Below are 25,909 nucleotides of genomic sequence, written 5' to 3' on the forward strand. Positions count from 1 at the left end.
AGCTATCCCTAACCCTATCTCTAATCCTTTTGCTTAAAAACCAGAAAATATTGGCCTTCCAGAAGGCTATTAAAACTTGGTTTTCCCCAAAATGTTAGAGCCTTGTTAAGGGAGTGCAATATATGTATACATTTTAACATTTAACCATAATTCTAACAAAGCTAATAGGGTGTACAAAATTCTTTTTCAAGATACACTTGTTTCTGCCCATTTTTTTCAAATTATGTGAATAATAATCTATTAAAGCAAATTCCTTGGCATGAATTATACTGTCCTAAGAGTTAAATTGCAATTATCCAGGTAATATGCAAGGCTAGAAATGAAGTGGGTTATATGCAGTGTACAGTAATAATTAAATTCACATAAGAGACACTGTCAAGAGAGTCAGATAAATTCTAGCATTAAATAAATCATAGCTATAGTACATATCAAAATAAGTATTGTTTATGAAGTATATTTTCTACAATATCAAAAAAGCTACATTTAAAACCATTATATATATATAATATATGTTTTATATATGCCAAATTAATAATCTTGATTACAATATACAGTAGATAGTTTATATAGATACAAGAACATAGCCATCTCAGTTCTTTGAACAATGATCATGTGAATTGGGAAGCTATTTATTTTCTGTTTTGCATTTTCTTTCTATTAAATTGCAAACCAGTATTTTAAATTAAGAACTGCCTTGATTGAATCAACAGAAAAGTTCCATATAAACTAAGAAAGAGAGTAAATTGGTGGCAATTAGAAATGTGGGCATTAGCTGACTTTCTCAGATTTATTGAAGAAGTTGTTCTGTTTTTGCATAATTCACCAAAAAGAATCAAGATGGGAATTGTTACAATAAAATATGGGTAAGGATAGGTGTATATACCCCCTTAGCCTTTGACACAGGAGAAAGCATAAGATAAATGAGATGGAAAGTAGGAGGAGATGGTATTTTATTTTGCGTTTCCCCCGAAAATAAGCCCCACCCCCCAAAAAAGACCCGATTTTGGGGGGTGGGCCTAATATAAGCCCTATACTCAAAATAACCCCTAATTAGTACCCTGCCCGCTCCGTCCCACCTCGTTGCTCCAATGGGGCAGGAAGGCCACGCAGCATATCATGTCATTGGGCAGGTGATCTGAGGGGCGAAGTGTGAAGAAAGCTCCTACAGCGGCGCATAGCAGTAGCAGTCTTTCACCATCACTCCCCCCTGGCTGCAAAACAGTGGAGGGGGACCGGGCCTACCCCGTCCATCTTCCATAGCATGGCACTCTGGCTCGGGAGGGGAGTGAAAGGGAAGGTCGCCAGCAAGGAATGGCCTGGCTGGGGTGTGTGTGAAGGAAACGGGTGCGGGGCACATGGGGCAGCTCCACCCTCTCCCCCACCTGCTTCACCTCGTGGCAGCAGCGCAATGTGTCGCGCGGCCTCCTGCGAACAGCCACAAAAGTGGGCCAGCAGCCACACAAGCTCTTGCTGGATGGGGCTGTTGGTGCTGCCGCCAGGAGGCAAGGCAAGGCAGGTGTCATGAAAAATATAAGATGCTCTCCGAAAATAAGACCTAATGCTTCTTTTGGAGGCAAAAATAATATAAGACTGGGTCTTACTTTTGGGGAAACATGGTAGCAAAGTTTGACATTGTAACAAGAGCATAGCATTTCTGTTACAATAGCAGCATACTTAGCTTCAAAATCATGGCATGCTAAATATTTTAATTTCTAATCTTTTGCTTTGAGCAGATTACGTTGTACTAATGTTTCAGCATGTCTTGAAGTTTTTCTATATATAGAATATTTCCAGAAATATTTGCCTGTTTTTCTTTCTGTGGCTCCCCACCCCTCACCCATTAATGTGGAATAGTCATAAATATTTTCTTACTGAATTGTGGGAAAGGACTTGACCTTTCTGCAAGGTTAGATTTCAGAATTCACTGTCACTAAAGAAACCCAACAAGAAAATATAGAAACCTTGAGTAGTGGCAAATATGGTTGCTTATCTCTTCAGTGTGAACTTTAAAGTAGAGAGTAGTACTAAAAAAAAATCACTTGACTGTATTTGATTGAATATCTAAAAATATAGGCTGCAGATTTGTTCCAAAACTATTGGTTATTTATGGTAATGCTAGGTCTCCATTTAGATACTGTAGTAGTAACTAGATTTCCCATCATTTTTTAGTAACAGGAAGATGTATTTCTCTGAAGTAATTATATTAAAATTCAACCTTGTTCTGTAATTTCCCACTGAAAACCACCTACAGTAGGCACTTGCATAGTTGCAAGACCAATATATGTAACCAAATATAGTCATTCGAATGAGAGATGAAAAGTGCCAATCAAGTGTTAACCGGTAAACATCTTTCACTTCATTGCAACCTAGAGAGAAGCAAACCAATCCTTCACAGAAGGAGCAAGTTGCTACAAATAATTTCATACAGTTTTTTTCTTTATTAAAATTTGAAAGATCATCTACAGAAGAACAATTATTTGTAGAGAACCATGACACTATCCCTCATATATTACAGCTAATTTCAAGCAGGAACCTGTGATGCTTGGTATTTAATTCCACAATAGAAATAAGACTGCAGTTCTATATCCATGTATCTTGGAGTAAGCTCTGTGAATCTCAGCAGGACTAATTCATCTGTTAATGGGTATATATTTGCATGTAAGCATCATGTGTGGAAAAAATCCCATATGTTCTAGTAATCAGTATTACAACTTAAATACACAGAAAATGTACCGGTTTTCAACTATTTTACATTTAAGATTTTGACAGGATATAATATTACAAAAGCGTATCATGACAATGTTTAGAATTGCAACATATTTATTATATACAGAAAATAGAAAAACAACATTTAAAAAAGCATTATTTTTGAGAATCCATAGGATCACAATAAAAAATAACAAATGAGCCAAGGATGACTGTTTTGTTTGCATTGTATGGTGCCTTTGCCTTTACTTTTTATATGTTCACATAAATAGGATATGTTAGTGCTTGTGTTTGTGCTAGCAGAACAGTGTAGACACCAGTGATGAAGTTCTTGATATATAAAATATACTCAATTTTGGAAAGGTATGTACACTGTATGTAGAAGCAAAAGATGACAATTTAAGAAGACAGTTTAAGTCTAAATATTACAAAACTAGAAACTAAGTCCAGCATAATGCTAGGCAAATTCACCACATTTTTCATGAACTTTCTTTTTTTTATGTTTATGAAGCCTTATCATAACTGGTATCAAGCAAATCAAATTATTATTTTGAAGTTGGGGCTCCACTGTAAATATATTCTTTTTCACAAGTTATCTTTAGTTTTTCTGAATGGCTTTTGCTATGTTATAAGGAAAGCAATTATTCTAGTAGGTTTAGCAAGATTCTGTTCCCACATCCTTTTTCTGGTGCTGTCCCTGTTTCCCAATATTAGATTGCTCACACTGGAAGGGGGAAAATAATAAGGTGCTTCATACATAAAATATCTGAAATCAAAATTCTGGTAAAGGGATAGATTCCATTTTCATTTCTTGTCTGAAGTGCTCATGACTGCAACATCCCGCCCCCCCCCCCCCCAAAGCCATTGATTTAACCAACTTGAGTCAGCATTCTTTTGTACTTCAGTGGAGATTCTATGTACTGCTTTTATAAATTTGAGCATTAATATATTGGTAATTTCCATTTATATCTACAGAAACCTGAATATAAACCTAATATAAACCAAATTCTCCTTTATGATTGCAATACATTAATGTAGCATTCAGTTAATCTCGTTCATTACAACAGTATAAATAACAGCAATTACTTTATCCATTGCAAGTGTATATACATATTTCCAAAGAAGAAAATGAAAGCTTCAACTTTTAAATAACTCAGTTATTTTTAATCTTATCCATACATTTCTCTATGGCTTAAAATAAAACATTTAAATCGGATATTAAATCTATATTGATTATGAGAACTTTAAGGAAGTAATGATAAGGCAAATTCTGCCAAATTAATGGGTTTTACTTCTAAGTATCTTGGGCCAGTCCAGAAAAAGCTGTGAGGAAATTCTGTTCACAAAATTCTTTGACCACACTAAACTGATGTTTGTTGATAAAATGGAAATGCTAGAGCTGCAGGAATGCAGAAGTGGATGTATATCTTATTACCCCAGTTGTGGATTGTTACATTTCGTTCATACTTTTCATCCTATTGCATAGAAAATGGGGATTGTGTAAGAGAGTTCCAACTATTTCTACAATCTGAAATGAGGTGTTTTGAGTCAAGGTGAATGAGCTATGAATTAAAGTTTTTTAATACTACATTTGGCACGGTTCCCTCACATTCAGGGTGGGATTTAGCCAGTTCATACCACTTTGGCAGAACTGGTAGCTAATTTTTTGTTGCCCAGGCCCAGAATGGACTTCTGGAAGCAGCATCCACACAGAGAACCGGTTGTTCACATATTTGAATCCCACCACTGCTCACATTCCAGTTTTAATCTCAGAGTTTGTTCATAAAGTTTTACATGTATGTTTTTATGCATAAACAAGTGCTCTTTTCAGCCACATTTTTTAAAAATCTGTAAGATCTTTTTCCCCAGAGCTGATTTCCACTGGTGAACAAAGCTTTTCATATTGACTATCAGTCTGCTTGTATGAATATCTTCATATCCCGCCACAAGATATTTCAAACCTGCAGATAAAATAGGCATATGTTATATCTTAATGATTTGTGCTTAACATATATTGGATAAATATCACTTATCATGAAACAAAAAATATTTAATTACAAAAAGAGGAAAAAATAATGTACATGAGAGTACTGTCCAGAGTCACTTAGATGAGATTTAATAAATAAAGTAGTTTTAGATAGAATTTTCATTGTGTTTATTGTAGCAAATACAATTCTTTATTACCAGTTAGTCAATATATTTTTGTTATTGCTATGTGCATGATATTTCCAAGATGATGACAGTATTATTATAGCAATTGTCATTTACAAGAGATTGTATTTATAATATCTCCTTTAAATAAAATATGTTTGCTTCACTAATTGTATATGGCTTCAGCAAAATTACATGGGAAAAGGCATATCACTTTGTTAATTAAAACACCTATAGAGTAATTTTTGTTTCTCCAAAAAATTAAGTTACCTGCACTATTTTGCGGGTTTAAGTTAAATTTTGTTGGGAGAATAATTATTTAGAAGATCAACACTGATAAAAGTAGTTAGTATGTGTTATAATTGGTAAGCAGTGAAGGAATTGCTTGCTATTAAATTGCTTTAATAATATAGGCAGTGTGGCCATTTTATTTTCAGAAGCATCAAGCTTTTTTTTAGCACATGGAACAAAATGAAATGTATATAATATACAATCAGTGCAATATCTATTTAGCTATCTGTATGATTTATTTATACAATAAATTATATATAATTATTTTTTTATGAAATAAATATATATAAATATCTACCAGGATTAAGTATTGGGCAGGTACAACCTCTGGTAGTCCATGATTCTGGGTAAAGAATCTGTTTTCCATGTAAAATCTTCAGTTTTGTAGATTTCAGTACTTTCTGGATCATCACATTGACCTCAGCATGAGACCCTTTATCATGAGCAGACAAAATCTTTGCCTTTACCACTGTGGGAAGACAATTTCAGAAGGAAGAATATATCTTCTCTTTTTATTCCACTGGAATGGAATGAAACATAAATATTGACTAAAAGCAACATGTGCAGTGTAGATCCTTTCAGAATTATTTTTAATTACTTTTAAAAGCCATACAGTGATGTTTTATGTATTTCCATATTCCATTGTACACTGCATAATGCATATACACACATGCATATACATACACAAATATATGGGATACAAAGAGAGCAATCAACCGAACTAGTGTCAGATCCTCTCTGTAATATAACAGTTACGACCATAATGGAACCTGCCCATCATGGTCGTAGATTGAGAGGAAGTTGGGAGGACCTTAAGTGAATCACATTAAGTGAACAAGCCCCAATCCCTGCTCTCCCCAATGCATTTGTTAAATGAATCATAGTTGTTAAGTGTGCATGGTGTACCTTAGGGTGAGGAAGAACTAGTGAAGGAACAAGACCACTTGCCTCTGGCCTTCAAAGGCCTCCCCCCACCCACTGAGATGTCCCATCCTCCGCTTCCCACCCAGTGTGTCCCCACAGCTGTTTGGGATTTCTCTGTGCCAATCCCGTCCCTGATTGGTCACTTACTTTGTTAAGATCTTCAGCATTTATATGTCAGAGTAGGACAGGAGGACAGGCCACTCCATTGCTGGACCACGTGGCAGAAAAGTGGCCAAGTTTTTCTTAGACACTGGCAAAGCTGTTTTCCTTTTGTCGCTAAATGCTAACCTTCCCCCTGGAAATAATGGGGTAGGGAAAACATGCAGCCAATGGCAGATTTTGCCTTCCTACATGCTTGCCTCCTCCCAGTGAACATATGCAGCCAATGTGAATGCAAGGATGTAGGAAGATGGGACTTGCCATTGGCTGCATGCGTCCACTAGGAAGAGGCAAGCATGTAGAAAAGCGAGATTTGCTGTTGGTTACATATGTTTGCTGGGAGGAGGCAAGCCTATAGGAAGGTGAGATTTGCCATTGGCTGCATGCCTCCCCTCCCCTACCATTATTTCCAGGGGGGAGAGGAGGCTAGCATTTAGCAACAAAAGGCTACTATAAGACTAGCAGAGCTAATGGTGGGGAGGAGGGAAGGCTAGCATCTATTGATGAAAAGACAACGGCTTTGCCAGCATTTGAGAAAAGATGGCCGCTTTTCTGCCACGTGGCCTAGCAATGGAGAGGCCTGTCCTCCTTTCTTACCCCAACATTCTGCGTTCCGGAGATCTTTGAAAGGTAACTGAGTGATCATTGACAGGGATGGGAAGGAGCATGTGGAACCTGGTGGGTTAGCAAAGCAGGCTCAGTGCCTGTGGAAACCTTGTGGAACAGGATGGGCGGAAAAATAGGTGGGCATTTTGCTGCATCTCTGCAGGCAATCATAAGGGTGAAAACCGCAGGGGTGCTGCAACCCGCAACTTTGGGACCAGGTTGTAAGTACTCATTTTTGGAAGGGAGCTCTGTTGCAATTTTGAACCATTGCTAAGTGATCTGTCATAATTTGAGGATTATCTGTATATCTCATTTGTTCTATGACCTGATTGCTAAGATTATGTATTATAAGTATGTATTATTGTTTATCTCTGTTTACAATACCATGAGCTCTAGCTTATTCATAATTTTAGATTTTTGCATAAAAAGAACCCCCAAGTGATACTTTTCCACTATATTATAATAAAACAAGTTGATTTCTTACAAGCAAAATAATTCAGACATTTAAAGTTACCTTTGCAAATAAAAAAACTGGGAGTTTCTACTTATTTCTTTCCCCACTGAAACATGAGTAGTTTTCAAGTTAGAAACCTAGAAATAGTTCTGTCATCACAATAATTGCCAGAAGTAAGGGAATGTACATTAGGAAAGAATAGAATTCATACTATGCATCAAATTCTATTTTTTCATGGAACATGTCTTATTAATAGGACACATACCAATAATAAAACATATACCGGTAATCTGTTGGAAAAAGTATAACTAGCACTCAAAATATGTTGCTAGCTTTCACAGTTTATTAAAAAGAAATTCCCAAATCAAAGGGTATAATATAGCTTAGCAGTTGAAAAATGTAGTGTCCTCATAAGCAATTTTCCATTTTGTCTGCATAATTAGTACATCACTTCACACTAATATCTAGTTCTGCTAATATTAGGAATAGTCCCTTTCATACATGCTATTATGTGCATTTTTTTCCTGGTATTTAAACATATTTACTGCTGATATCTACACTAATATGGGGACATCTACAGGATTTAGAGGGAAATCTGAAATCTGCTACTTTTTAACTTGTCAAAAGAATATTTTCTTTACCACAACAGGATTTGCTGCTGGTGGTATATTTTGTGTACCTAACACATCATCAGATTCTTCTCTATTTCATTTTAACAGTACAGCAGAGAGCAGCTTGTAATTTTTTTTAATATGACCACAACACATTTGCCTTCTCCCTGTTTCTTTGTCTTAACATCCAGCCTAAAGAGAAAATATTGTGAAATCAATAATAGAAAAAGTCTGGTATTGCTGTTGCACTTGTACAGAATACTGCCTTGGTAGCTATAATTAGATGCATGTTATCTACCCTGAACAATTTACAATAAAATTTTGGACTGTAGAGCTTATTCTTATTGATTTCTCCTCAGGCTATTTTTCAACTTAGTCCAGACTAAGAGAAGAAATCCATGTGTTGCTTCCTTAAAGTAAGACATATGTAGCTGGAACAAATGCAGTTTCCTATCTGAAAGAAGCAAACTGTTTCTCCAAGCCAAATTCTATCCTATCCTATAAAGAGATACTGAAAATCATGGTATAAGTCAAGATACCTTCTTACCTATCCAGTATAAAATGGCTTCTATTTATTTTTGTGAATCATGTTTGTAGGATTAAAGAATTTGAAATGAATAAATGTCTGCTAAGGAATCTTCTGCAAGAGAATATCTCTATTCTCAACACTTGTCTGATTTCATTTCTATATCAGGAAAATTTTTGTCCAATTAACTGTTGGGCCAGATACAACTGTTAAAAGCACTGGAAACCTGCCAAGAAAAACCTGATAATTTTTGCACTTTCCAGTCTATAGCACAATCAAAATGGTACATTAATTACTTCTTAATATCAGGATATACCACCTGCATACCTATAAATTAAAAAAGTAGAATTTAGACAATGAAAAGTGTTTATAATTTATTTTAATTCATTTATTACAAATGAGTACAAGCAGCCTAGTGCTTAGAAACAACATGAGAAAGTAAAGTTGTTACATTATATTGCTTCAGGTTCATGTAATTAAATATTTACTATACTTTTTTCCCATATTTTTAAACTAATTTCTGTAATTGTTCAGCCGTACAATAGACATGAATTTTAAGGTTTCATTTTGCCTCATCAGAGGTGCAGCATTCAGCCTAAGTGCAAAGGAACTGCTAGCAATGAGAAAAAGAAACCGGCAGTATGCAATCCAGAAGCTGCCTGTGTCCTCTGCTTAGAAAATAAAATTATAAGCATAGAGTCAACTACACATTGGTGTTAAAAGAAAGAATAAAACCCTTTTGGAAACATGCTTCTTGGTACTAGACTACCAAGCAAACATTGAGGGGAAACAGGCATAACTGATTGACTTGTCAGATAAATTGTTCACTAAAGATAGAGAAGCAGCACCATGTGAATTATGCTGTGGTTCTAAACTAAATGTTAAGCACATTAGAGTGTTTGTATCTAAAGTATATGTTCAGGTTCCTAAAGTAATAGAACAACAACTATTTTGAATGATTACAATGACAGCATATTAACTAGCTAATAAATGAGCTGAGCTGCAAAGAGTAAAGAATCATTGCTCTACAAAAGTTAAATTATATAATATGGAAAGGTAAAAGCCAAATACTAATTTGGATGTCATGAATTAATTCAAACATCTCACTAGAAGAAGAAAAAATGCAGAACCTCAATAATTAAAGTTACATGCAGCTGCTGCCCTAAAAGGTTATGGTTTTCAGTGGAAATGGATGATTAGAGAGAAGATGTTGAAGAAGATGCAGTAAAGAAGTGCCAATCCAAAGACCTTTTGTTTTAGTCAGAAAGTAAAAGACAGGAAACCTCCTTATGGCAGAATACCAGCAGAGTTCTAGATGTCAAAGCAGAAAAATGGGTACAAGGCAAGAAAGAAGAATTAGCTCAAGGAAGAAAAAATATTAGACAAATTCTCCCATTATATTAGCTCCTTTCCTTTTAATCTTCTTGGAATCCCTCAAAGACCTGGTTGTGCCATCAAACCCAGGGACTTGTTTAGATGGATACAGTATTGAGATTCAGTTATTTTCCAAATGGATTATTTGGTTATGATGTAGGCTGGGCACCCCTTGAATACCTTACCACTGTGACATTCTATTGTGGGGAAGAGTTTCCACTGTTGAAACTTAAGGGTCTTGGACTACATCTTTACAGTCCTTATTTTCTGACAGAGTAAATATATGTAAGTTTCGTGAATAGTACTAAGGCATTGAAAATTCTGCACTTGGTATGTAGTATTATCTATTCCTTATTTTTTCAATTACAGTAGTTTTGATTAATTTTCTATTATATATATTTCTGTACACATATGAAATGTATGTGTGTATGTGTATGTATTTTAACTCACCATATGTATATTTCATGGCACAAAAGATCTTAAAATTTTGCAGAACTTGGTCTTTACATTCACACTTGCCTGTGGAAACATCAAAACATCTGTTACCATGAATCACCAACATTTCTAACTGCTATTACATATTACAGTCACCAAATGAATGATAGGATTGTCCATATTCCCTGAATTGAACTTGAAAGGAACATATTATATATAAGAATAATAATATTTAGTGTATTATAATTTGGAAGAATACATTTATTTTAAGAAATGGATTATTTTTGCATGAAATATTCTTTGTGTATCATGGTGAGACTGCAAGTCCTGAATTGCTCAGAATATTTGAAAAAGCTCTTTGAAGTCTTAATAGGCTAACAAATGGGGAACATTTTGAAGGAGGTTAATTTTGGAATTAATATTTCTGAAATTCTAGCTATGCATTGGATCACATTGCCTACAAATACTAATTGCAGTGGAAAGACTATGGAAGAGGATAGGTCTCCATCTCCTGCTTGCGAGTGCATCAGAGGCATCTGGATGACTACTATGAGAAACAAAAAGCTGAAATAAGAAATAATTCTTGGCCTAATCCAGCAGGATTTTTCTTGAGTTTTTGTGGCCTTCTCCCACGGTTTTGATATGTTCTTTGTTTGTTTCATAAAAGAAATGGAAAGATTCAGAATATATTCTTCCACTACCAACAATTCTAAAATGTCTTCAGAAAAAGAAATTTATGATAGGCTAATTCAGACTAAATCTTCTGACACTTCATAGTTTCTCTGGCATTCTTAATCATTTTAACAATAATTTCTCCCTTCAGCACTAGAAAGAATATAAAAAGGAAAGAACTTTATATTCCTGCCCATTCCAGCAAAACGGACTTTAATAAATATTTGGTCAATGTGAAATCACACAAGGGGTAGCTGCAGGTGATGGTTTGAATGAGATACTCTCTTTTTTTAATATACCAAGCTAAAAATTTAGAAGGAACTGATTTGGGAGAAAGGGGGGGGGAGAAAAGACAACACTGATATACATAAAAGTCTAAAATCAATAATGTAAACCTAATAACGTATTTGAAAAAAAAAAATGGATTCCAGCACTCAGTTAAAGTTCATTGCAGAAACAATGATTGAAGAGAGTTCATCCGGGCCAGGAAGGGGAATGTGTCCTTCAGAAAAGCAGTATCTTGCCTACCCATGCTCTAATTCTTGCTCAAGTTTATTCTGAATTTTTGGCTTTTTTGAAACATAGGCCTAGAAATATGGGTAATGAAAACTACTTCATCAGAATAAGAACAGAACAATTGTTTTTATATGGTTCAAAATCAACTTTTACTGTTTATTAATCTGTAAGATTATCCTCCTAATGAGATGACCGGCAGATCTGTGAACACGTTCTTACCTGAATGTCGAAGAGCAGAGTATCCTTGTTCTTCCTCCCATTGCCATGCTGCTTCACTCTTGTTACGTGCAGAATAGAGACCAGGAATTTCATGGTACCACTCTATGTCTGCATTGCTAAAAATAAAAGAAATAAAATGTGAAATATTTCTTATGAAATCAGTTCAGTTCAAGTGTTATTATAGAGAACTGTCTTCATAAGATTTAGGGAGTCAGAAGTAAGTGAAAAAACAATCATGTCAATAATTTATATGTCAAACTTTTTAAACATAATCATGAAGAAAACATCCATTAACCTTATAGAGCAAAATTGTTCAGATGACATTTCCAGCAGTTCCAAGCATAAGCTCAAGAGATTTTTCAGGTCTCAACTTTCTCTAATCCAACATCCTTTATATATGTATAGACCAGTACAGTATACACTTGGGGAATATGCCATGTATCCAGTGATGCTACCTTTTAGGCCAGTGATTCTAAGTATAGTTTGATACATTCAGCTACTTTCAAATCTTAATGGTTCAAACTGAGTAGCAGAAAGAAAAGTCATGAAACTAATTTTGTATATCTTGTGGTCAAGTACTACTAAGCTTTTTTATTTTTGTTCATAAAATAGTATGAATGTGTTTGTAAATTTGTGCTTTTTTGGTGACTCTATTCAGACACAGGATTATTAAAGGTAAATTCCTGTCCCTATTATTATTAACCAACTTATTCAGTTTTTCTACTCACCTATTGATGCAGTCTCCCTTGATTGAATCACAACTTCCTGCACAATCACATGGTTGACAGCCATAATATCCAAATCCCCAGTATCCTACCATACACCGATCACACTGAGGACCAGCCACGCCAGGTTTGCAGGGACAATCACCATTGCTAGGGTCACAGAATGTGCTGTTGCTAAAAGGAAGCACAGCTGATCCAATGGGGTTGCAAGAGCACACTGCAAATCAGAACATGCATATGAGAGACTGCATCTTCATATTCAATAGAAATGACAGCTTTGTGTATTGTTTCTCTTGGTTATTTTTTCCTGAACATTTAATATATTTATAATATCCATGGGAATATTCCTCTAGAGCAGGGTATCAAACTTGTACGTCACGTGACATGTCACAATGTATCATGTCTTTTTCCATTGCCGGCAATGGGGTGGGCGCGGTTTCAGCATGATGCATCTGGCCCACAGTTTGACACCCCTGCTCTACAGTCTTCCAAATTTTCCTCTCATGCTTCTGAAAATTATGCCTATGCTTATCTCTTCTTAAATATATAAGAGGTTTCAACTAAATAGGAAGCAAAAAAGGTTAAATTAACTAAATAGTACACTTAAGTCCCAACAATATAGAGAGAGGGGGCATTAGTTTCAAGAAAACATGCATAAATTAGGCGTATGAAATAATGCACACATGATACAGTAAGGGCTTTATTCTCATCTGAGGTCATGTAATAGAATTCAGTTCACCTGTAACATTAGAAATAAACATTTAAGGAAAAGGCCAGTGTGTAGATAAATGTCAGCCATTTTCCTCCCTTTTCCTCTAATATCTTTGCTCATTACATTCGTTTCTCTTTTTCTGTTAACTAGAACTTCATGCTTCAAACGTGTTATTGATTCCATCATTTCTGATTTGGCTATAACATTACATATTATTATTAGATCTATTTTGGTATCGCTCACCAAATTCTGAAGTGCTGTTAATATTTTGAAAAGACCAAATTCATTTTAATGTGATAGTTCAAATTGTAAAAAAATCATTTTAATGTTGTATCTATAGTTGAGGGGTTTTATATTATTAGATGTTTACCACTCTATTAACATGGAATGCAACTGTATAACAAATGCCAAATGGTATCTGTTTGTATTAGTTCTATGAATTACATTTGGCAAACTTTTATAAAAAAGATATAAAAGAGCTAAATACTACCAGAATCTGTAATCATATCTCTGCTTAATGGATACCAAGATTATGAATTCAAGCAAAACAATTTCTGATGGACATATATATATATATAATTATTTTATATACTTGCTTGAGTTTATTGACTTTTGGGAAAAACATTTACATTTACAAATGTAATCTCCAGTTTTTAAAAAACTATTCATTGCTGTTTTGTTGTGTTTTTAAGAATGAAGTGTGGAAAAATATATGTTGCCCAGCATTATTAATTTGTATTATGTTATTAAGATATACACTAATCATTTTACCTGTATATATTTAAATGTTGATAATATTTTGAAACTGTTTCATTCTAGTTGTTTACTCTTGCTGGTGAGTTTGATGACTTTTTCATATTACTAATTCTATAAATTAAAGATTAAACATGGACTAGCATTTTTAGTCACTTTTAGCATTTTGCATGAAAGCTTTGGTCAGTTAACTAATTCAAATGGAACAATAAAATTAAAAATATGAGGGCTAGGTAATGCTATTGGAAAATTGGAAAAAATACTTTGGAATACATAGGAATGCAAATAAAGCATTTATTTGCAATTCAACAGAGCAGATGTGTAATTTGTCAAGATTGTGTAGCAACTTTAAGGAATCAAAGCCTGTTCAATGCATTGCAGATAGAAGCTGTGTTCACTGTACTCTATATTCCTAAACTGCTCTTCTAAATTGAATCCTGTACACTTCATCATCCTCATCTTCATGCACACCAGATAATCCCTCTAAATGGAAGCTCTAAATTATATAAATAATTCTGATCACCCTATTTGCCTGGCTTGAGGCTGATAAAATTCACAGTTGAGCAGAAATGTAGTTGAGATAGAATTAAAACTGAGGTTCCCTTGTTCCAACTCTATGTTGCATGGATATTGTGTGCAGTATTTATTTAGAGAATCTAAAATACTGGTATTAAATAACTTGTATAATAAGTATATTTTAAGTTCCCTCCTAAACTGTAGCAAGAAAAGAACTGTTTCCTCTGCAGTACTTCCTAGTTGTAATTTAAAAAAATAATAATTATCCACACTATACTAGAATACAACTGTCTGGTATGCATACATAAAAGAAGCCTAAAGTAAAAGCCCTGATATATTAACTAAAACCCTAATATATTAATAATCACTCAAATGTTTGAAGCTTGCAAAATTAGAATTGGCTTACATTTGCAGGTGTCTGGAGCAGAAAAAGGCTTTCTGAGATCTCGATAATAGCCTGGCTTGCAACGTTCACAATGCTGTCCTTCAGTATTATGTTGACAGTTGTCACAAAGGCCCCCACTTTGATTCCCTGATGCCAGCCATGTGTCCATATCAAAGTGACAAGTGTCAGAATGCCCATTGCATTTACAAGCTGAAACATACCCAAGATTAAGGAGGGTGGAGGAGAAAGAAAACCAGGATTTTGCTGTTTTGTTAAAAAAATGAATACAACATGGAAACTGTAAATATTGAAAGCAAATGATATTAGAATATATGCTTTTGTAAAATGAGCAGATTGTATTATTGTATAGTTTTTTAGTATATTTAGCTTGTCAAATGTGAAATTGCTAAAATTATAATTTTATTTGGATGGATAGATGGATGGATGAATAGACAAGTATCATTTTTATTTAAATAATATTTCCAATAAAATACTGTAAAAGCAAGAAAATACAATAAAAATTCATGGTCTTTCAAAATGTTAAATTTAATCAAATTTCAAATCAGTTTTTCTTGGCATACATTTAGAATCACTGTAAATAGTGTTTATTTCTGGGTACATGTATTTTAAATGAAAGCTGCAAACCTTCTGATTTTACTTCAGAACATTTTATTTAAATGCTATGGGAAAATATAAGTAACAATTCCTTGACTTTTCAATAGACCAAACAATATGACTTTCTTCAATCTGATTCTCTCCATACAGTATGTACTAAATAATCTCTTAAAGACTGGAATGTTTTTTTAAACCAATGGGCTTTCTCAGAATTGTCAAACAGGATCCCATCACTGAACAATAAGTGGAATTAGATTACCTATAAAGATGATTCTAATTCTCAATAGACATGGTCTATTTGGGATTAGGAGAGTTTTAGTCCAAGATATCAAGGGCGCCAGTTCAGGGAAACTTCAAACAGTACTTTTTCAGTAAGTGTCTGTTCTTATTTTTGTAAATTGAGAAATGCTTTAAATTAAAAGATTGTGGATGGTAGTTTTAGTTTTGTCTTGAACTATTTTACCCAATCATCTGCAGACGAGAACTCTGTTTTTACACAATAGCCTATAAATAATTTCATTAGTTTGGTCTCATACTTACATTTGCATCCATTTGGAGCTCCTGTTTGGCCATTTGCAGCATGCCAGGGCTGGTCATTGTAAAGAGGGGCACAATACTGACAGTGAGTTCCTGCAGTATTATGTTTACAAATGCATCTCCCATGGAGCTAACAATTGAAAACAACCATGTTTGCAATGTGTACAGATTTCAACATTCAGATATCCCCATTACACAATTTCACATAATATGTACTACTCTAAGGCAATAGAATAGCCCTTTATGACTAAAATAATTCATTTTTGAAAACTGATGGCTCAGAGCTTATCCAATTAATAATCAGTGCACTTCCCTACCATGAATTTCAAGTTTTAAGAGGATTTAATATTCTTAATGCTGTTTCCTACACAACAAATGGGCTGTATGGTTTTTTTTGTAGAATTAAGCAAATGCATAGATGCTAGGAAACTGAGAATAGGGAAAGGCTGCTTCAGCTCACACAATAGGTAAATTGTACAAAATGGGAAAACATGTATAATTGGAGAAAGAAGACAAGGTTGCAGTGATACTGACAATTATTCATATTCTAATCTTCCATTAAACACTTATTATACTGTGCAACTTCTTTAACATAAAAGCTATAATACTAAAAAAAATGCTGCCAAAATGAAATGCATTTTTCTGAAACAAAATACCACTTAAGCATCACAAACACACTCTATAGAGAATAAGTGATACTGTTGCATTTGTTGAATAATTTTGGAATGACTGATTCCTATTAGTTCTATTTAAAAATAAGATATACATACATTAAACAAACTAGTTTATATAAAATGATACTCATCGTAATTGGCCTTCTGTTAAAATACTTGCCTGTTCCTTTTTATATTATTTTTCTTAATACTTTGTAACTTCAGTTTTATTTTGGCTCCAAAGTAGTAAAAAGATACACTTCATGTATCATAATGTGTTGTAGAGTCAAACTAGAAGAGGAAAATGCAATCTGTGGAGGACTAGGAAAAGTATTGCAGACAAAAGATATTTTCTTTAGAAAATATGTATTTCTAAAGATTATTCTGAATCCTTCATGATATCCATAAGAAGGCCTGATTGTGGTGGGCAAGGATTTATAGTATTAGAAGGACATTTATGAAAACCATGATATAAAATATTCTTATGATGCTACGGTGCAATTTATTCAATCTTGCTTGAATATTATGACAAGGCCACATAATAGCAGAGTAGACAATGGGCTTCATACTTCAATGTTATTATACCCACATGTCAACTATATGATTTAAGAGATTCAAACAAGACGTACAGTTGTATTTATCAATTTCCACTGATGATGAGATGTACATATTGAAGCCATATAGAGGAATGGAAGTACAATCCATGGGATTCATAACAGTAGGTTTCCTTCCAGCTTCAATAAACAATATCTTTTTGCAGAGACTTCAAGCTCCTATTTCTTATATACACATATATTTTGCATGATTGCCACCTAAGATCTGTAGTTAGTTTTGGAATGTAAACATTTGATAAAAATGAAAAGTCCCAGTATTCCTGCTTAGTGATATGGAAAAGGCAAAATCCCATGTAGTGCATCATAAGTGATACCATATTCATGAAAAGCACGTCAGTTACGAGGTGAATCCCAACATAAGAGGATACCAGGTTAATACTGATCTAAATATTTCCATTTGAAAATGTTATAAGGAATGGCTAAACAGACACATTTCCCAGGCGGTTTCATTATTTTGCAAATCAACACAAGTTCATTTAACCAGAATACTTTTTCACACATGCTATTTTTCATTCTGTCACTAGGCCTTTCACTTCACTTACAGACTGCTTTTCTTCTTAGCTTGACAGCTCTCTCGTAATGTCATTTATTATGCTCTACAAGGCAAACAGTGTTACAAAAGTTGACCTATGTAAAATAAACGAGTGACTGATTTTCACACATGAAGACAGTTGCTAGGGCATGTTTCCTTCCATTGCCTTTTTGTTCTTGAATTAATATATTCAATTAGTTCTTTTCAAATTGCCTGTTGTTTATAAGAAAATCCTTCATGACTTATGTTCCTCCATATACTGTATCAAGAAAGAAGTGAACAGTCAGCTGTAGACTAAGTTGCCTTCTCTACACCCCTTTGATTATTCTTAATTATATTGAAAGATGTCTTGTTTTTTAATTTTCAAGTTCAGGGAGGTTTGTTTTTAATAGATGTCATAGGAATACATGCTGAAAAAGTAAAAGCCTTCTAAACAATATCAAAAGAATAACAAAAAACAATATCAAAAGAATAACAAAAAACAAATCCTTAGGAAATGGCTTTAAACTATCAATCTTGCACTATGCTTTTTTCAAGAGAATGAAAGGCAAAATGCCACAGCAATAAATATCTTCTGTCAGGAAACTACACAAAATAAAGGAGTTTTTTGTACTGTATGACCTGTCTTGCAGCCATTTTGAAACTGGTTTGATTACCTACATTTTTATTTTTATTTTGGGATATAAGTATAGTGATTGTGAGAATGCTTAAATGGAAATATATTTCCTAAATAAAAAAGCCTTTCCCAGATTTGATATTAGCTTTTCTACTATTTCTACTATTGAACAAGTAATCCTACATCCTATTACAATTACAAATGAAATGTTTCATTAAATAAGGAATTCATTAACAATAAAATTTAAATACCAACATGTTATATGCCCAATTACCAATGAGATGTTACAGTATTGCACAAACTGTGAACAGGTTATTTGTCTACATCCACCAACTGACATAAGTGTAGTGTTTTTTTTTAAAAAAAAAAAACCTTTAAAAATATTTAAAATTATTAAGAAGGTAATTTCAATAGCCTGTGACGGGGTCCTACAAAAGCCCTTCTTCTAAAGGGCTGAGAATTTTGAGACTGAGTTTTGTAATGAATGTTTAAAAATAACAAAAAAGGTTTGTTAGATATGCATGGAACTTGAAGAAAGACAAGGAAATTATCAGACTGCTAGTTGGAAAAGATGCATAGATGATAGTGAATAATAGGAAGCTGAACTGCTTAATTCGTTCTTTACATCTCCTTTTAACCAAAAGAAAAAAAAAGTAGTCCAACCTGTCAGAGAGTATACCATGAGGGATAGAAGACAAACACCCGTCAAATTAGCAAAGATGTTATGAGATAACATGGTGCTTTTAATGAAGTTTCTAGGGCAGCGGTTCTCAACCTATGGGTCGCAACCCCATTTGGGGTCAATCGACCATTTCACGGGGGTCGCCAAGCAAGGCTGTCCGCCATTTTTTTGTACGCCATTTTTTCCCCTTTTCCGGCGGGTGCCTTACCTCCCTTGGGCTGGGCCAGCTGGTGGTCGGCTTGCTCCGTCTCTGCCGCTTGCCAGCTACGCCTCGGCCGACGCAGGGGGCGGAACCACGCATGCGCGGCGCTCCCGGGCAGGGAAAGTCCTCGACGTACGACCGGTTGGGTAGTCCTCAACGTACGACCGGTTTAGTCCTCGACTTACGACCGGTTTAGTCCTCGACTTACGACCGGTTGGGGGTCGTGGCATTAAAAAGGTTGAGAACCACTGTTCTAGGGCTAGAAGGATTACATCCCAATATACTAAAGGAATGGCAGATGTGATTTCAGAACCATTAACTGTAATTTTGAGAACTTCTGGAATACAGAGAAAATGCCAGGAGACTGTAGAAAAACTAACATTTTTCTACAGGAACAAAGAAAACCCATGAAACTACAGACCAATCAGCTTGACTTCAATACCTAGAAAAATCCTAAAAAAGATCATCGGTAAGTGTGCAAATGCTTAGAAGAGACAAGGCAATTACCAGAAGTCCACATGGGTCTGTGGCAGAATAAACTGCTTTTTTTGACAAATTGACTAGTAGATCAAAAAGTACTTTGGATGTGGTGTACCAAAACTTCAGTAAAGCACTTGATAAAGTTGACCATAGCCTCCCTCCTAGATAAACAGAAAAATGTGGAATGGATAGTCCCGCTACCTGGTGGAGTTACAGTGTTTGAACAAGCATATCCAGTATGTGGAGCTAAATCTATGCTTACATGGAGGGAGATATCCCAGGGCGCTGTCCTGGACCTGGTGTTCTTTGACTTTGTTCTTTGATATTATTAGCTATATCTTTAATAATACTGAAGATATTATACAAATAGTCCTTGATTTATGACTGTAATTGAGTCTGGAATTATAGTTGTATAGTAATTGCAGTAGTAATTCTTGGCATCGCATAAACACACCTGATTATTCCACATTTTTGTGGTGTTCATTAAACAAATCAATTTTCCCCAATGCGTGCTTTTGCTGGAAACCAGAAATGCTGGAAACTGGCAAAAATGTTGCAAATGTCATGTGACCACAGGACACCGTAAATGGCCATAATGGTGAGCTGGTTGCCAATTGCATAAAATGCAATCGTGTGACTTTGCAGCTGTCATCACTTTCAAAATGTGTTATAAAGAGCTTTTAGGCGAGGGGTCCATCATAACTTTAAATAATTTTTAAGTGAATGGTTGTAAATTGAGAAGTATGGTATGATAATTCATGAACAGAAGGATCTCTCAAGACTGTCCAACCCTTCAAATGCTGCCTGTCTAAATGTGGCTCACATGGCATAAATATGAAATGGGGAGAAGGAAAGAAGGGACAGTAATTGAAAAACATATGGTATACTAGAAAATGGTCTAAAAGTTTACAATCCAGTATAGCAAATCTTTGGCCTCTGAAATAGGTCCTTTCTACTGGAACAAGTGGAGTGAGCTAGTTTGCCTCCAGCAGCTCAGAAGATTGCTACACAGCAAGCAACCTTTTATAATAATCATAAATTGTACACATGCGTGGATAAAGGGAAAAGGATGTCATTAATAATTCAAGCAACTGGAAAAAAATATGGGAAAAAGATCACAGGTTTGCTAAAACCTCCAGAAATAAAGAGTGGCATAACCAGTTTCAACAAAGCACTCGATCAGGAGAAAAGTTCCCTCTGAAACGAGATGAGGTCTAAGGGACAGGTAAATGCATGCAGCCCATGTAATTTTTCAAGAACTTTTGATACTAGTTCAAAAAATTTGTATTTGAGGTCCTACTGAATTGATTCAGTAATAACCGCTGTATATTTATTTATTTAATAAATAAATAAGTATATCCATTTATATGCATATAAATATGTATGTAAATATGTATACCCATTTATATGTATACCCATTTAAAGTGCTAGCAACAGATCTACCTCTTCCCTTAGTATGAGGCACCTGATAACATAAGCTAGGACATCTAATATTTCAGAGGAGTGATCTGGAAATTCTAACATTCCATCAAAATGGCATCTAATTGAGCACAAGATTTTCAACGAATTATCTGTCCTTCCAAGATTTGAACAATACAAACTTACCACGTGGAAGACTCCTGCTGCTTTGACAGGCCTAAAACCTTTAATAGGTGCACAGCGATCTGCATGGCCATTGCAAAAACAGCTCCCCTTCACAATAAAATCATAGACTGCGTAATACGTTAGCTGTGGTGGGTTTGCATTCAGATCATTGCTGTGACATGGGCAGGATTGTCGCTTTAGCAGTTGCACTCGAAGGTTCGTGATTTTCAACTGTGCCTGAATTTTAGGACTGTAAGGGTCATCAGCAGAGTTTGGAGGTGACAGAGCTCGATATATAACCTGCAAATAATAAATAAATTGAAACTAATCAGTGAAATAAAAAAGGTACACCCACTTGGAATTTAAAAATGCGTGTGTAGGAGATGACCAGGCTGAGTCTGAGGGAGGGGTTTTGCACATCATCAGTCTCAAGTCCCTTTGTGCTCACAAGAGGTCTAAATCCATCCCACCTTGAATTCCATTGACTCTTATCTACTGCCAATTTTCTTCGATCGTTAGTAGTCCAGATTCTTGTCTAAAGTCTTAGCATGTATTCATTTGAACTAACTTGGCTCCTGATTTCTTGTGCTTGACAGCTTGTAAAGAGTTTAGCACCTCAAACACAGAGCAAGATATTGTTCCCTGCATATTTTATTTATTGAAAGCCTGTGACCTCTAGACTTTATTTACAAAGATTTTAAATGTTAGATTTTAAGATTGCCATTACATGAGGAGTTTTATTGTTGGAAAAATGCCTATAAATGAACCAATAATAAAGCTCCTAGTTTTGTCCTGTCCTTGAGGCTGTAGAATATTTCATGAATGAACAAGATTTTGTTCATTTATTAAACAGAATTGCTAGCTTGTCTTTTTTTCCTTAATAATAAAGGAATCACACATTTGTATCTATGTTAATCATGAAACAGAAAAGTTCCAGATCCAGGGGAGAAAGAAATAATGATATTTTAAATTTCTGCCGAATAATGCTGCTGTAGTTTAGTTTCAATGTGCTCTACAAATGTGAAATTTAAATAATCTTTTGCCATCATAGTCTCTGTTACTGAAGTAAGGATATAACAAATATGTTCCAAAAATATCTCAACATCATCTGAGTATATGTATTCTGTATTAAACTGCAGCAGAAGAAGCATGTTACATGTCCCGTCCATGAAGGTCTGTCATCTGGTGGAACCCAGGAAGAAATATTTTTCTGCTGTACCACCTGTCCTAGAGGATATCAATCCACACCCGCCACCCCAAAAGATCAGTTTGGCTCTGACATTGTAGGCCGTTTACAAGGCTCTGAAAATGTTATGTTCAAGGTATGGGATTGGAGGATCAGTTGGAGCCTGTGAAATAATTGTATTGAAATGGTTGCATTGATGATTATTTCTCTCTCTCTCTCTCTCTCTCTCTCTCTCTCTCTCTCTCTCTCTCTCTCTCTCTCTCATGATTTTTAAAAACACAGCAGCTGATTGATATTTTGAATTTTGTTTGTGTGTATTTTTGTTTTTGTTAGCTACCCAGAGCTGCTTGTATGAGGCAGGTGGCCTTGTGAATTAAATAAACCAAACCAAATAAATAAGTTATGCAACCAAACATACTCTGAAACCTCAAAAGATTTAAGTCAAGCCATTATGTTTTTCTCAATCTGGTTGCAACCTCTGTCTCAGTTTTCCAGGATTTTTCACAGATAATAAATATGAAATGGATTGTTTCAACTTCTAACTGGTTCCAAGATTGTCATGTCTAATCACTTTTTTATCTAGCTGGAGATTCTTTGCTGACCAAGCATTGGCTTCCTTTTTGAACTACCAAACTTCCCTGAGACACTGGGGGCCACTTAGGGTGGGGAGGGGTTGTAAGAGAAAAGAAAGGATTTAGATAATTTACATTTCTGAACGGAATGAATGCAGTGTGCTTTTGTCTATTCTGTCAGCATGCCAAATTTGGCAGCAGCCAATGTGACAAGAGACAGACACAACTGAATATTTAAATGCCAGCAAGCATGACTTTAGAATATATCTTTAGAATATATCTAAGGGTTTTTATCATATAAAATCAGTGCTTTTTTTCTAAAAAAAAAAAAAAAAGGTGCCGGAACTCAAATACGTCATACAACCCGCCTTGCCTACCCTACAAGGTTCCATCCAAAAAAGGTGCTGGAACTCCATTCTGGGCGTTCTATGAGAAAAAAAGCCCTGTATAAAATAATAATAAAAATAGTCTGTTGGATACATGTAAAGGTGCCAATTTGTAAATCAAATATTTTCTTTTGGGTGTTTTGAAATGAGATATGCTGTATGTTGTAAGGAATAATAATGCTACTGTATTTCTTCAGATACCAAGGGAGAAAGAAACAAGAGTGAGAATTGCATTGAGAAAGCAATGCTCATGGGTTGTGTTGGACCTGAGTAAAAGATGCCTTAAGATATGGAAGAAATTAGTTTTCTCAAACCGCCAGATGGTGGCAAATAAATTCAATAAATAAATAAATAATAAAATAGTTTGGACCACAATAGAATTTTAGACAATTTCCTTTTTTGCTAAATGAGGAAAATTCAGGCTGATAATTTTTCAAGAAATAGACCACTCGTGTTTCCTTCAATTAAAAATAATCTGCATTGTATGTTTCTTTGTTCTTTCTGCATTGTTTATTTTTTAAAAGCAGATTTTAAGGGAAAAATAACATTGATACATATAATAATTCATATAGATCCTAGTTTTATTAACCTCTATTATCTGCAGTTTATAAATTAAAGGCTAGTAGGCAATCACAGTTTATAGTTAAAGGCAAAAGAGCCCTTATTCATTATTTCAGACTTCATTTCAGTAATGAAAATAATTTGTAGCATTTGGCAAAATTCTGTACATACTTTTCTAAGATTGCCGTGCTAACCAAACCCTAGAAAATACCGTACATAAAAGCACACAATTAAGTTTACTAGAAATAAGGCATCAAAAAAGGAATAGAAGTACCTTGGCGTTACTGCATGGGAAGGATATATAGCAGTGATGGTGAACCTTTTAGAGACCGAGTGCCCAAAAACTGGCCCCGCCCCCGCTCCACCCCCTGCCCCGCCCCCGCTCCACCCATCCCTTACCCTGCCTGCCCGCAGGGCCACTCACTGCCTCCAGGGCCCACCACAGATCGCTCAGGCAGCCCAGCAGCACTATGGCGGTCATGCCCTCTGCCCGCACCCTGCAGCATCAACTGTGCACGATGGGGTGTGAGGGCAGAGTCTTGTCTACGCTGCCTGGCTGCCATGTCCTTGGCTGCGCTGCTCCACGTGGGCCACGTTCAGGGGCATCTCTCCTTCAGGGGGCTGCTGGAGAGGAGGGGGTCACGGGGGAGGTGAGGCTGAGGCAATGGCACATGTGCCCACAGAGAGGGCTCTGAGTGCTGCCTCTGGCACCCGTGCCATAGGTTCGCCACCACTGATATATAGTTTCTTGCTGCATAACTCCTACTTCCCATAGGTCCCACAAAGTACTGGTAACAGTAATTCAAGATTAGGTGGCCTGTCTCTATTACCAACACTGCCTGCCTATTTCCCACATTGCTTGCCTGGAGCTACAAAATAGGATTTCTGGCTCAGTGTTAAAAAGCTATCGATTTATTATTGCCTTTTCTGCAAAGTCCAGTATTGCTCCCTTTTATCACCACTACCTGGGTATTTTGCTAAGCAATTGTCTATTGTTTTCTGCTTTCAGCAATGGGATTGTTGTTATTTTAGGCAATGAAAATAACTGCCTCCTGAGTGTGTGCTAATACGCTGCCAAAACCTCCTAGTTAGAGAGATGCAAACAACAAAACAATGCCTTGCAAATTAGTCTCAAGTTTGTATCTTATATATATATAATAGCAGTGCTTTTTTTCTAAAAAAAAAAAAAAGCTGCTGGAACTCTCACATATCATACAACCCGCCTTGCCTACCCTACAAGGTTCCATCCAAAAAAGGTGCCAGAACTCCGTTCTGAGCGTTCTATGAGAAAAAAAGCCCTGTATAATAGCACGAACATTAGCAAGCCCTAGCTAATTGTAGTGGGGGAGGGAACCAGTTAAAGCAGAGCTGAACAGACCTGGAGGAGATCTGCTGGAGCTGCAGAGCTTGGCAGAATCCCCAGGATCGGCGCACGTGGTGGCATGGTAATTGAAGCTTCCGGAAGAGAAAAGAAGGAGGAGGGCGGAGACAAGGTATAAAGGAGGCAGTTTTTGGTGGGAGAGGGAGAGAAAGAGCAAGAAGAGGCTCAGCAAAGCAGTGAGGAGAGACAGAGCAAGCCGCATGTTTTCAGGCTGAGGGTGACTGAACTAGCCGCGTTTGGAGCAAGCCGCATTTTTTTTAAGGCCAAGGATGACTGAACTAGCTGCGTTTTGGGCAAGCCGCATGTTTTCAGGCCGAGGGTGACTGAACTAGCCGCGTTTGGAACAAGCCGTATGTTTTCAGGCGGAGGATGACTGAACTAGCTGCGTTTGGAACAAGCCGCATGTTTTCAGGCCGAGGGTGAATGAACTAGCCGCGTTTGGAACAAGCCGCATGTTTTCAGGCCGAGGATGACTGAACTAGCCGCATTTGGAGCAAGCCGCATGTTTTCAGGCCGAGGATGACTGAACTAGCTGCGTTTTGGGCAAGCCGCATGTTTTCAGGCCGAGGGTGA

The 25,909-nt window shown here is 35.8% G+C and overlaps 1 protein-coding gene across 1 annotated transcript in view; it reads right to left on the bottom strand.

Annotated features, from left to right (window-relative positions):
* Window positions 1–4,533: 4,533 nt before the first annotated feature.
* The window catches only part of NTN4 (netrin 4), a 25,428-nt gene continuing 4,052 nt past the window's right edge, over window positions 4,534–25,909 (bottom strand). The window contains exons 2-9 of the mRNA XM_029283472.1: window positions 21,272–21,550; window positions 15,891–16,017; window positions 14,757–14,945; window positions 12,373–12,586; window positions 11,645–11,760; window positions 10,253–10,321; window positions 5,447–5,617; window positions 4,534–4,667 (exon numbers count right to left, since the gene is read on the bottom strand). Of these exons, the coding sequence (XP_029139305.1) occupies window positions 4,534–4,667; window positions 5,447–5,617; window positions 10,253–10,321; window positions 11,645–11,760; window positions 12,373–12,586; window positions 14,757–14,945; window positions 15,891–16,017; window positions 21,272–21,550 (1,299 nt within the window). The remainder of the gene's footprint in view (window positions 4,668–5,446; window positions 5,618–10,252; window positions 10,322–11,644; window positions 11,761–12,372; window positions 12,587–14,756; window positions 14,946–15,890; window positions 16,018–21,271; window positions 21,551–25,909) is intronic.

This window comes from Protobothrops mucrosquamatus, unplaced genomic scaffold, assembly GCF_001527695.2.
Source record: "Protobothrops mucrosquamatus isolate PMUCROS unplaced genomic scaffold, P.Mucros_1.0 scaffold102, whole genome shotgun sequence".
Lineage (NCBI taxonomy): Eukaryota > Metazoa > Chordata > Lepidosauria > Squamata > Viperidae > Protobothrops > Protobothrops mucrosquamatus.